At 40.8% G+C, this 12,647-nt stretch overlaps 1 protein-coding gene across 9 annotated transcripts in view; it reads right to left on the bottom strand.

The window, feature by feature from the left end:
- Nucleotides 1–12,647, bottom strand: part of Dusp22 (dual specificity phosphatase 22) — a 68,803-nt gene that overhangs the window by 14,808 nt on the left and 41,348 nt on the right. For 6 of the 9 annotated variants that reach the window (XM_005335155.5, XM_005335154.5, XM_013362806.4 and 3 more), the window contains one exon: nt 9,863–9,912. The exons of the other annotated variants lie outside the window; for them this stretch is intronic. In XM_005335155.5, coding sequence (XP_005335212.1) covers nt 9,863–9,912 — 50 coding nt within the window. Of the gene's footprint in view, nt 1–9,862; nt 9,913–12,647 lie in introns of those variants that run through there. 9 annotated transcript variants of the gene reach the window in all.

Genomic DNA, 12,647 nt, shown 5'->3' with positions numbered 1-12,647 from the left:
CCAGGCACTCTGTCCTTTAGATTTTCCTGCTTGCCCCACCCCCAGCTCTAGCCAGACAGGTTTCCTTTTGGCTGCAGATGGGTGGGGGGGTTGCAGGTCAGGTGCCTCTAGTTCCCCCCTAGTCTTTATGCAGGCTCACTCTGATTCTCCCTCCCCCGGCAAGCCTAGGAGAGAGTTTATGCGAGTTCCCGATGTATGGGGGATGGGCTGAGTGCCACACACCTGTTTTGTTGTTGAGATCTGTCGGAGAATGGGTGGATATATCAGCTGCTCAAGATGCTGACTGCTGATTCCCTTGGTGGAGTGTCCGCTGCGGGGGATGGGACTGTACCGCTTCCTTCCCCGTCTAAACTCCCGTACTCAGCCCGGGGGGTCAGTGCGGGCTTGGCTGGTGGGATTCCACCTGGTCGCAGCCGAGCCTCTCCCTGCTTGCTAATTAATGGCTTCCCTGGGGCGCCACGCCTTCTGTAGCCGCAGGGCAGGCCGCAGGAATCAGTGGGCCTGGATCTCCGGGGTCCCACAGTTGGCAATTGGGATCCCAGGCACTCTGTCCTTTGGATTTTCCTGCTTGCCCCACCCCCAGCTCTAGCCAGACCGGTTTCCTTTTGGCTGCAAATGGGTGGGGGGGTTGCAGGTCAGGTGCCTCTAGTTCCCCCCTAGTCTTTATGCAGGCTCACTCTGATTCTCCCTCCCCCGGCAAGCCTAGGAGAGAGTTTATGCGAGTTCCCGATGTATGGGGGATGGGCTGAGTGCCACACACCTGTTTTGTTGTTGAGATCTGTCGGAGAATGGGTGGATATATCAGCTGCTCAAGATGCTGACTGCTGATTCCCTTGGTGGAGTGTCCGCTGCGGGGGATGGGACTGTACCGCTTCCTTCCCCGTCTAAACTCCCGTACTCAGCCCGGGGGGTCAGTGCGGGCTTGGCTGGTGGGATTCCACCTGGTCGCAGCCGAGCCTCTCCCTGCTTGCTAATTAATCGAGAACACAGTTTTCTACTTATGGCTAAATACACTCTCCCTGATAACAGCAACTAATTCAACAATTTATAAAACTCTGGGACAATTTGTGTAGTCTAGAAGTAGCTCCCAGGTTATTCAGATTCCAGGGCTCTCTCTATTTTATTTATTTAAAAAAATAAATGACAGTGGAATGCATTACAATTCTTATTACACATATACAGCACAATTTTTCATATCTCTGGTTGTATATAAAGTATGTTGACACCAATTCATGTCTTCATACATGTACTTTGGATAATGATGTCTATCACATTCCACCATCCTTGCTAATCCCCTGCCCCCTCTCTTCCCCTCTCATCCCTCTGTCCTATCTAGAGTTCATCTATTCCTCCCATGCTCTCCCTCCCTACCCCACTATGAGTCAGCCTCCTTATATCAGAAACATTTGGCATTTGTTTTTTTGGAATTGGCTAACTTCACTTAGCATTATATTCTCCAACATTATCCATTTACCTGCAAATGCCATGTTTTTATTCTCTTTTATTGCTCAGTAAAATTGCATTGTGTATATATGCCACATTATTTTATCCATTCTTATACTGAAGGGCATCTAGGTTGGTTCCACAGTTTAGCTATTGTGAATTGTGTTGCTATAAACATTGATGTGGCTGTGTCCCTGTAGTATGCTGATTTTAATCCTTTGAGTATAGACCGAGGAATGGGATAGCTGGGTCAAATGGTGGTTCCATTCCCAGATTTTCAAGGAATCTCCATACTGCTTTCCATAATAGTTGCACCAATTTGCAGTCCCACCAGCAATGTAGGAATGTACCGTTTTCCCCACATCCTTGACAACACTTCTTGTTGCTTGTCTTCATAACAGCTGCCATTCTGACTGGAGTGAGATGATATCTTGGAGTAGTTTTGATTTGTATTTCTCTAACTGCTAGAGATGATGAACACTTTTTCATATATTTTTTGATTGATTGTATATCCTCTTCTGAGAAGTGTCTGTTCAGTTCCTTGGCCCATTTATTGATTGGGTTATTTGTTTTTTTGGTGCTTAGCTTTTTGAGTTCTTTATATATCCTAGTGTCTATCTGATGTGTGACGGGTAAAGATTTGCTCCCAAGATGTAGGCTCTCTGTTCACCTCACAGATTTTTTCTTTTGCTGAGAAAAAACTTTTTAGTTTGAATCCATCCCATTTATTGATTCTTGGTTTTAATTCTTATGCTATAGGAGTCTTATTAAGGAAGTTAGGGCCTAATACCACATGATGAAGACCAGGACCTACTTTTTCTTCTAATAGACGCAGAGACTGGTTGACTGCAGGAGGTGGCCAGGGAAGGCATGTTCCTTTGTCCACCAGGTTGTCCACACTGTGACCCCCAAGAGATCCTCACACAGCTGTAACCTCTGATCTTGCTTATTGTTGTGGGGTCTCTTCCCGTTTGGGGAGCATTGGGTCTGTGAGCACTGGCAGCCAAAATAGCAAAAGCAAATCTAGAAATGATGACAACTACCTGGATGAATGAGTAAACCACAGAGCCCTTCAGAAAACACTGTGAAGACACAAGTTAGCAGGGACCCTCTCTGATCCAGAGCAGGACTTGGAGTCTTGGAAACATGGCTGGTAGGGGCTCATCAAGGTCTTACAAAGAGAATAACTAAATCTCTTTACTGAAGGCTCAAAGTAGGACAACTTGTTTTTACCCCTGTACATTGCAAACCACAGGTATGATGAAATCAGGCTTCCTATAGATTATGCTGTTGATCCTCCACCTTTAAAATAAGGGAAGGCTGTGCTCATCTGGGGAATATCCAAACCTACCCTGAGTCCAGAACAGGTGAGCAAAGAAATCTAGGAAGCAGAGGGGAGATGTTCCCCACTCCTGGCTCCCTGCTGGTTCTTTCCTCCTTCTGGTCTGCCCATAACAAGGGTTAAATACAAGACAACCCATGGTATATGGCTCCCATCCAACACTCTGTTGGGGGAAAGGGCTGCTCACAGTCCCAGTCCAGGGGTATGAATAAAACTCCTGAGGGGGACTGCTCAGAACCCCATTGTGAAACTTGACTCATGCACATAACTAGGCACGAGGCCAAGTTTGGCAGACATTGCTAGAAATGCCTTTTCCAGGAAAAGCCAGGAGGCAGGCAAGCTCACTGGTATAAAACTGTGTGTGGCTGACAGTGTGCGGTGGGTGTGGGGGGGTTTATTTCCAGGGAAGCCAATGACATAAGCCCAAGCTCTGGTCATTAGACACCCTCCACAGTGGGAAATACCCACGGCCTGGGTTCTTCTATTGCTCAACTCCGATTTGAAGCAGAAGCACAAATCTGAGGCACCATGCCACCGCGAGCTATTTCAATGAAGGCAAGTTCCCTATTCTTGTTCTTTATTTGATTGCTTCCATACAAAGACATGTTATAAGCTCTATATGCAGAAAATAAGCTAAGAACATCCAGAAGGAAGCATGACTTCCAGGTGTGTTACACTTACCCACAGCACCTTGGGGTCATCATGCCCTGCTTCTGCTGACAGACCTGGGAGGACACCTTAGTGAGTGGCAGGAGTGTGTCCACAGACAGGTGGCCTCTATGTGGACTCAGCAAACAGCCCAGCAGCAGCCAACTGTCCCCCTTCCAGCTCAATGACCAGTGGCACTCACCCCCATCTCTTTGCATCAGACAACAAAGTCAGTGACCAAATGGGCTTTTCTGACCTTCTGAGAGTTCAAGAAGGACAGTGGATGGCTCTCATAAACCACATCAGAGGATTCTCATTTTCAAAGCCAATAATTACTTCTTGCTCCAAGAGCGTGAGATTTGGAGGCTATGATCCCCATGGTAGGACAGGAAACAGTCAGGTCCTACTCACGAGAACTTTGCTTGCTGGAGTGGGAGCCCAGGGATCTGGCTGAGACCTTGAATGACAGCTAGTTTACCATAGAACTAGTGGTACCAGACTAGGCTATATTGATAGTGAAGACTACAGGAATGCAGGCTGCGCCCCCTTCTCTTCAACTGAATATGAATGTGTGTCTTCAACTGAATATGAATGTGTGTGTGTCTATATGTAGAGGAAAGTATACAAATGAAAGCAATAGAGAAAATTCCAGGAAAGGCAAACGCATGCGTGTATGTATGTATGTGTGTGTGTGTGTATATATATATATGTATGTATGTATATATATATATATATATTTTTTTCCCTTAGAGTGGTATGTTAAAAAAGAAAAAAGAGGAAGCAAATGGGTAAGCTGTTTATCTGGGCTCAGATTCTGGAAGGTGGGTCACAGATCAGAGCTGCTTCCTCCTGGGGTAAAATTATTCCAGGCTCCCCGGAACTACCTTGGCCCACCTTCCAGCTGAAACTCTGCAGGTGAAGCCCTCAAATTCCCCTCATCCCAGAAGCAGCAGGAGAAGATTCCTTACCATACAGATATAGTGAGGCTGCTCTATCAATCCACAGCATTAAACACAGAGAAGTAACCCACATCTATATCAATGATTCCCTGACTTTTATATCTCATATAATGTCAACATAAAAAAAAGGTGAAAAATAGCTCAGGCATAAGGCATGTATCTAGCATGAGTGAGTCCATGGGTTCAATTCCCAGTACCAAAGGGGTGAAAGTGTACACACACACACACACACACACACACACACACACACACACACACATATTTTGGGGCGTGCATATGCCATGTATTTTTATTTTGCCAGATCAGGTCATTTTAGAAGTAAACTTGACAAACAAAATAAATATATTCCTAAACAACTCCCTACCAATTACTATATCATTTCAAATAGGAATAATTCAACACCAAAAAATAAGGACATAGTCTAAGACTAAATGTTCTTTGGGTTAATAAATAAGGTCATATGAGAGACTATTATACCTTTTCCAGAGTTCTCATTTTTTCTTTGACTAGGAGAATGCTACTTTGTGGGCTGGCAAAGTCCTCAGGAATTGTCTGAAAACTAGATCCCAGTAGCCTAAGGGCTCATCTAGCTCTGAACTTACAGAATTACTCTTTAATAATTAACATAAATAAAAAAGTAAATGAAAGAAAAAGGGAGTTGGAAGTATACATAGTATCAGTTAAACTAAAGAAAACATAGACAAAAAGATAGGGAGGTAGACTAAGGGCAAGGAAGTTTCCTGATGTTTTAAATAGAAGCTCTCTGTATTGCTAATGCTTCTACTCTCCACAAAAACCTCAAGAAATTTAGAGACCTGCTCAATTCTCAAACCACTGAATGTTACAAAGACTACTGTAATGATGCAACCTATGGACTCTATCGCCTGGTAAACACCAAACTCCCTTGGACTTGACAGAGGAGGAAGAAAGAGATGCTATTTATATAGTTATTACCAGTTTAATATATACTGAAATAACAATGAGCAAATACAGGTTAATATACACTCAACCATTCACTCTCAAATTACATAAACACTTTTTACTTGAGTAGATAGAAGGTATAATCTAGCTTTTGGAAATGCTTAGTGTTTAACGAAAAACACTTTTGCTTATATCATCTTGCTTAATACTATAACAATCCTGTGAGTTTTTTGTAGATGAGAGAAGTTAAGAAGACTTACTTATAAAAACCCAGAGAGAAAGCAAAAGCAAATGTATATTTCCAAAAGCTTAAATTCACTAACCCCTCAACACCTGCCGCTCGGGGAGCATGCAGTATGTGCATTTGTCACCCACTTGAGGATGTCTCTAATTAAAACAAAATCATACAAAAACACCATACTGGGTCTTTGGGGCTATTAGGATGTTGAAAACTTGAACTTTTACATTTCCTGACTTGGCAAGACTAGGTGGTTGGGGGAACTGAGCTAAAATTTTATTTTAATGTTATCTCAAACCAGGTTTCTGCATTTTGAGTTCCTGGAAGATCAAAGAGGGAGATTCTTGAGGATTAAGGCCAAGACAAACAGCTGACCTTTTTGGGCAGTTTGTAGCAACTGACTGTCAAGTGACAGCAGTCAGTTTCAAAGGTCACATATCTCTTATTAAGCATACCAGCTATAATTCCCGTTGGTTTAGAGATTTGTAGGGTAAGATTTAGAATACAAAATTATCTTCAAAGTTGGAATAATATTTTAAATTGATATATAAGTTTAAAACAATATGCAATATGGTCTTCCAGAATTTATTTTTTTCACTGAATAGAGGAACTCTTAGGCATCAGAAATGCAAGGTGGCTAGACTAAAGAGCTACTATTTCTAATTGTTTAGGTTCCCCAGAGCAGGCTTTACAAGTGACAGACATAATTTCTCTGGTTTTTGTTTTATAGAACATTAAGAATATCTGTTTCCTGACCATCCACATTGGATAATAATACAGAAAGTGAAGGTTCATTATTACCTCCTAATACTTGGTGAATAATAAATCCAGTGTACTCTAAATGATTAGATCACAGAGAGTCTGTGATTCTGCCAAGCATTAACTTTAGGTTAATCTTTGATTATATCATGAAAACATTCTCACTGCTATCATTTGAGTGGGTCCCCTGCAAATTCATGTGTTGGAACCTTAATTACTTAGTATAGCAGTGTTGGAAGGTGGGGCCTGGTGGGAGATGTTCGGGTGATAGGGACAGCACCCTCAAGAATGGATTAATGCTTTTTTTTTTTTTCCATAGGAATGGGTTTTAGGTATCACAAAAGTCTGACCCTCTTTTTTCTTTTCTGAACATACTTGCTTGTCCTTCCTCCTTCTGCCATGTTATAAAAGCAACACAAGCCTTCACCAGCGATGGTGGCCCAATCTTGGATTTCCAGACTCCAGAACCATAAGCCAAAATAAACCTCTTTTCTGTATAAATTACCCAGTCTCAGATATTCTGTTATAACAATAGAAAACAGACCTAAGACTCTCATTAAAAAAATGCAATGCTTCCCAGTGGAACACTTAAAATAGGTAAAGCAAAATCAAGGTATTTGATAGGCTGTCTTTGAACAAACCATATACACTTCAAAGTTCCACACTGAACTTCACAATCTCCACATAACTTCAAAACAGTAATAACATTTAGAACTACGGATATTAGGGTGTCCAAAGCCTCCCCTATGCGTAAGCTCTGCAGTTACCAGTGGACTAACAGCAAAAGTTTCCCTAAAGAGCCATACAAGTTCCTATAAGCAAGAGTCTCAGTTGTAGGCTGTCCAGCTTTCCCCACTTTGATGAATTATGGTCTTGACTTCCGTTTGCAGCCAAAACAGAAGTTGTACTACTGTTGGACTTCACAAGAAACAACAATGTGAACATATTCTCTGCCCTTCAGCTCCAAATATTGTGCTTGAGCACCACATTGCCCCGAGCCTCCTGAACTAGGTAGATTCCAGTCACACTTTGATCCAGGTACAGGAAAAGGGTTAAGAGGAGAACCACCAGGCTTCACAGGACTGCTTTACATATTTGGGTTATAAAAGTGCTGATTTAACCTTATGAGTAGTCCTTAAAGCCCAGGGATGACCGTGTTTGAGCTAGTTTTGTTAGAATATTTGCACTGATCCATGAGACCCTGGAACTTAAAGAGGAAGCTGTTGTATCCTTTTGTCTCTTTTGTCCTTCCATATAAGCATATCTTCTGAGCAATGAATAGGCTTCCTGGGCACCAAAGCTTGTTATTTCAACAATCTTTTCTATAACTCTCAAGATACGTTAATACGCTTTAAGTAGAAACATACCCTTATTTTTTTAAAGTGCCTTGAGTTCATGGAGAATATATTTACATACATATGCTGATCTCAAATCTGAAAGGTAGGCATTTTTCCAATGGGAGAAACTGAGGTGTAGATGAGTTAAAATGACTGGCCTGAGATAAATGAAACTGGTTTTAGATCTTTGGACATCTGGGTCTGTTCTTACTTGTCTAAACTGCAGAACCTTCAATGCTTAAATATGATCATTGCCTGGGACCTTGAAGATAGCGCTCAGTACCTAACAAAGTTGATATCCTGGGTCAGCAGGACAGTTGGGCATCTGCCCTGACAACTGATTGACCCTGAATAGGTTATAATTTGATTTTGTAGAATCAAATTTCTTATCACCTATTGACAAGTTCAGCAGTATGGCAAAATCTTGGTTCAAGATAAGAGTAAAACAACCATTCTAAAAATAATCACCAAAACATGGGCAGAAGAATGCTGTGGGCTTCGGAGAAAGGCAGTGGCTCACTTCCTTCCGTACAGACCAGGCCCTTCCAACCACTTCTGTTTCTTGACACGACTAGTAACCAGGGAAGTTCTTTAACACTTCTCCTCCTTCTAGGCCCAGCCTACTACTTTGTTTTCCTAGTAAAATCCCTCCTCCACTATCTTCAATATTAAAGGTTCACTTTTCTGTGAGCATCAAGAGTCAGTGTGGAAACTTCCTACCTACTGAGTCCTTTCCTGGTTGAACTCTATGCCACCTGTTCACTGCACTGCCACCTCACCCTTCCCCACGTCAACCTGTCTGACTCTAGCCCTATTTTTCTTCAAACAGGTAGATCTCACAAAATTCTTATATATTTTTTTGCTCTCCTATAGTGAAAACTCAAGGTGGAATGATGTTCCAGCCTCTGAAGATTTTCAGAAAGGCCAGTCACTTTGGACAGGTAACACAAGTACGTGTTCTATACTACTGATATGTAGGATGTGCATGCATTAGCACTCAGGAGCTAAGAGGGATGAATTCTAACAAGGTTGTGAACCCCTCAAACTCCCAAACATGACCAGAGCTTATAACTTTCCTTAAAATGCAACAGTATGTAATTCATTGTGCATTTGACCTCCAATGTCTGGCACTGGGCCAGTCTGAGAATCAGTGCCTGGGTTTTCTCTTAGCCATGCTTGCTTGGCATGGCTAAGAACTTCTGTACCCAGCCTGTCATCCTGCAAGGGAAACATCCATGCTTCAGGATACTATACTCTATTGCCTGCCAAGTCTTTTCTGGGGTCAGTTCTGTGCAGCCAAGGGTTAATGTTACAGCCATAACTGCTGTGGGTCTCTGGATCCCTACCCCTTCCCTGCCGAAGCCTGATAATATTACCACTCCTCACATGACTATTGTTATCTGGAAAGGGTCGCAATTGTGAATCTTTCTTTATAGGTACAAACAGGGTCAAAATGACATCAAAGATTTCCTCAGCTGTAAAGAAATAGAGGACTGGATTTTCCTAAATTGGAAAGATCTATTCACCCAACTTGGATGGGCTTTAGATGTAAGCTATTCCACATGGTGGCTACTATCCCATGTGGCTATTGAGCACTTGAAATGAAGATAGTTCAAGATGAGATGAACTGTTAATGTAAAAGAGCATATCAGAAGCTTGAGACCAAGTACAATAAAATAATACAAAAATATCTCATAAACTTTTTGTACTGAGAACATATTAAAATGCTCACATTTTGGATAGATTGAGTTAATTAAAATATATAATTAGAATTAATGTTGCCTATGTCTTTTTGCTTTTTAAAATATGGTTTCTGGGAAGTTTAAAATCACTCCTGTGGCTTGCATTTGTGTTCCAGTGGCTCATATTTGATTTCTATTGGACAGCTCTGCTCCAGGCAAAACTCCTAACTTTGAAAGTTTATTTTTTATTGGTGCATTACAATTACATATAATACCAGGGGTTTGCTTTTAGAGAAAAGACAAATGTACTGAAGATTTGGTTTCAGGTATCCTTTTTAAAAATTACACCCTTCTTGTGGACATCTCATCCATCAAACAGTCAGCTAGAACTCTGCAGGCTGGCTTATTACTTCTTCTCTGGGACAAAGTTGTGTAGGGTCCCCTGGGCTCTCACTGTCCTTTACTTATTTGATTTTATAGCCCAGTATCCATTTTCAATATCTTCAGATAATACAGAAAAGTGAAAAACTTACAGGTTTTGAGATGGTGAATCTGCTGCTGGAATGCACAGGTATTTAACTCCCTGTAAAATGATAAAATATATATATATAAATAAAAATGAAAATATTATAGTCAGTGTATAAAAATATTTGAATAAACTATAACTATTTACTCAGCCAAAAAAATTTAAAAAAAAATAAAGGAGAAGTTTTTCATTCATCTTTTGTTGCCAAGGAACTAGAGAAAAACTAATTAAAGTTCCTGGTTCTTTTCTGTGGTTTTGCCTATAAATATGGTCTAGTTTGCAAACAGCTTGTAGGTTTAGACAAAATTCAAAGGGTTTCAAAAAAGTAAAAACTGAGTACTTTTCAGTAAGTGTCAACAAGTTTCAAAATTATCATCTTACATACTAGTACACATATTCCACATTTCCTATATATGTCATTTAGGATCTTGAAAATCCAAAAAGGAAGCACTGTTAGTCAAAACTTTAGCACAATGGCTAAAAAGTGTAGTGTCATGTTATAGCTTTCTATGTTAATTTTAGTATCATGACAGCTACAATTTCGCCAATAAGAGTTTTAGATCCTTGAAATAATTTGCTTTATTTTGCTTGTTTTCCAGAACAGTAACTTTGGGTACCAAACTAACATTTTTCTTTAAAAATAATGGCCTATTTTGAAACAAACAAACTAACAGATAAAAAAAAAATGAACTTCAACCCTATAAAATAAAAAAAGAGTTTATGTAAATTTGTACTATAAAAATCATGATAAATTTGAGTTTTATCAAAAGCCAGTCTCACCTCTCTGTCAGAGGGATTACTGATGTGACAGTTCAAGAGGTCTTTAATATCAAGTAAAAATATAAAATATAAAAATCTCAGTAATTTTTGCAGAAGAATATGTCTAAAGAATTAGATGAATCATTTTTAAACCCTCCTCTTGTAATTGCCTAATCTCATAGAATATTGTCATGCGTCTCAGAAAATAAGGGGAAAAACCAGAAATTAGAAAAATAACCAATAAAAGAGAATACACAAAGGACAGATATGTAGAATGGCGATATAGGCAACCCCAAGTTCCTCAGAAGATCGGTAATTTTTCATTGAACTCTCTTAACTCCTATCATTAGGAATTTATGTGCTGTATTTACTAATAATAGTCTTAGAAGGAACAATTTGATCCATACTTTGCTAGTTCCTTACAGTATGACTTTTCCAATACAGGGTGGGGAATTCCATTCCCTATCTCCCCTGATGCTTAGGATCAAGGCACACAATCAGTTTTCATTGATCTGACACACAGGAGATGGACTTGGAACTAGTGGGCTGCAGAGCTCATTGGGCTGCTGTGTGATAAGGTCTGGGATCCTTCTGGAACTTTAGTTTACAGCCTGTTTCTTCAGCTCTGCTGAGCATTCCTTAAGCTTTCAACCATTTCTTAATAAACTCCTTCCTGCTAAAACTGGCTCATATTGGAATCTGCCCTGAGAGATGGAACACTTCCTATCTCCCACAATTAGGAGAGGTGAGAAAATAACTTTTTCCCTGCATAGTTTCTACATATGTTTTTTTCAGCTTTGAAGAAACAAATAATTTAATCATGATTTGAAGACAAAAGCATTACCAATCATGTAGCCAATCATTATATATTCCAGTAAAGGCTTCCTGAGTTCTTGAAGAAGATGAATGTAACTGCTGCTTATCCAAATGGAAGCATTTTATCTGAGATAAAATGGGCTTTTAGCTTGCCAAAGGTCATACTTAATGATCAGTTGGCAGAAGAGGAAAGGGAAGCAGTACATTACCCCTCTTTGAGCTTTCGTTTGTCACACTCCACACCCAGCCTCCTTCTGTTGCTGTCCTTATTTTTTCCTGGACTCTCTGGGGGCTGTGTTTTGCTGGGAATGTCTCACATTCTAAAGCCCCTCCAAACCCAGATAGGTATTATGCTGTGATGGAAGGGGCAAGACTATTAAAAAGGAAATGCTACTGAAAGAAAAAAAAAAAGTCATTTCACTCCTTACTTCCATAGAGGCCAAACAAGTGTGTTGGTCTAGATATATACTACGATTATTTTCTACAGCCACCATTGAAATGACTCACTGATTTTTTTTTTTTTTAAGTGAGAGTTGGCAGTTGGATCCAATCCAGGAGCTTGTGAAATTCATTCCTCCCACACACTTCCTCCGACCTCCTTTCGGGCCATACTTCCAGAGGGACAAGAGGATTCTCAAGTGTCCACCTCCCCTGCTACTGCCATCTGCAGTCTCAGCAACTTCAACAGAGAAAGGGCTCCAACAGAATGCCCTGTAATAATGAAAATGCCTGCCTGTCCCAAACGTCAACAAACAACCACCTCATTCAAGTAGAATCTACAATCAGTCCAGTTTCGTATTGGGAGGAAAGAAATAATGAAGGAAAGAAGAAAATGGACTGAGGTAGGTTAAATAGCTCTTGCCTATTAAGATCAGTTACTGTAAATGCCAACAGCAGGGTGAGTAGAAAGCACTGTGCTTCTTTTAGGCACATTCCCTTAGCTGCTGCCTGGTATACCAAAGGACAAGACATTGGCCCCACAAAGCAGGAGAGCCCTGTCAGGGGGAAGGAGAATCTGCCAATCAAAGGAAGATGACAAAAGGTATTATCCCTTGGGAGGCACAGAGGATGAGGAGGCAACTTTTGGCTGTGCTGGGCCCCTCACCTGCACAGCTGAGAAGAGCAAGTGACAGTTACAGCTTCCTATCTGTGCAACTCTGGAACAAAGTTTGGGGACCCGCTGCTGTTAAGGCAGGATGGAGAACATAAAACTAAAG

Source organism: Ictidomys tridecemlineatus, chromosome 8 (genome assembly GCF_052094955.1).
Source record: "Ictidomys tridecemlineatus isolate mIctTri1 chromosome 8, mIctTri1.hap1, whole genome shotgun sequence".
Classification (NCBI taxonomy): Eukaryota; Metazoa; Chordata; class Mammalia; order Rodentia; family Sciuridae; genus Ictidomys; species Ictidomys tridecemlineatus.
This window is presented reverse-complemented; position numbering and strand designations above follow the sequence as displayed.